Genomic DNA, 1,094 nt, shown 5'->3' on the forward strand with positions numbered 1-1,094 from the left:
GTGTGTGTGTGTGTGTGTGTGTGTGTGTGTGTGTGTCTGTATTATGTGTATTCTCCAGCTTTTCTAGTTCTTATAGGGAGTTTGCTAGAAACTAGACTTGGTTTCTGATTACTTTTCTGAAAGTTCTGATTACTTTCCCCATAGATCATATTACTTTTTTAAACTGCAAATTATATCACTACCATGCTGGTCACAGTGCCATAAGTCTTTGGATATTGCTAATGTTGTATTTTCATTGTTCATATTTCACCTACTTTTCTGCACCCCAGATTCTTGGTGTTTTAAGGTAAAGTCTTAATCGACTGGTCTAGTTCATAGCCTCTTTGAAGAGTATAGACACTATATTAACAGAAGTGGTCACACATTATGATTAGGTAATACAAGTAACCATAGTAATAGTAATACAAGTAATAGTATTACAAGTAATACTATTGAACTATACTAAACTATTTAAAAATTAATTTTTAGAATCCCAACCCTTATGTTTCCATGGCAAGTCACATACATTACAGCAAGCCTCATTAGCCTTTGGAAGTAGGCAGGGGGAAGTGGTATTCCCAATTTATAGGTGAGAAAAAGATTCAACAAATAATTGACTTACACAAAATCCCCTTCCCATTAACCAGTGGTTCCAGGGCTACATTTTGATTCTTTTGCTTATTCCACTCTCCTAGGCTGCACGTACACAAGGAAAGGGCCAGCTTGTATTCCAAAATTCAATTTCCTTGTTTCTTCTCCGAAAATTCATAGGTTGCCCATTCCTTCCATCCTCCAGCATAGTGCTGAGCACTAAAAACATACATCAAATAATTAGTTCTCCTGCTTTATAGCACGAGGTTCATAGGAACTTTAGAGATAAGAAATTTAGAGATTTAGAGATGCAATGGCTTCTCACCATACGATTTAGACTTTGAGCCTATTTGAAAGATTGTAGGATGAAAAGTAGAGACTCTTAGTGTATAAGAGTCTATAGTCTATCCTGCCATTGCTAACATAGTAATTATAAGAAATTCTTCAGTAGGCCAATAAAAATATACCCATGAAATACTGCAATACATACTCTTTTTTTTTTTTTTTTTTTTTTTGCGGTACGT

General features: G+C 35.0%; 1 protein-coding gene across 1 annotated transcript in view; it reads right to left on the minus strand.

The window, feature by feature from the left end:
* Nucleotides 1–462: 462 nt before the first annotated feature.
* LOC102981424 (thiosulfate sulfurtransferase like domain containing 3) overlaps nucleotides 463–1,094 on the minus strand; it is a 4,528-nt gene continuing 3,896 nt past the window's right edge. Inside the window, exon 4 of the mRNA XM_024119186.2 lies at nucleotides 463–789. Coding sequence (XP_023974954.1) covers nucleotides 717–789 — 73 coding nt within the window. The 3' untranslated portion in view covers nucleotides 463–716. The remainder of the gene's footprint in view (nucleotides 790–1,094) is intronic.

The sequence above is a fragment of the Physeter macrocephalus genome, chromosome 10, assembly GCF_002837175.3.
Source record: "Physeter macrocephalus isolate SW-GA chromosome 10, ASM283717v5, whole genome shotgun sequence".
In the NCBI taxonomy this organism is placed as follows: Eukaryota; Metazoa; Chordata; class Mammalia; order Artiodactyla; family Physeteridae; genus Physeter; species Physeter macrocephalus.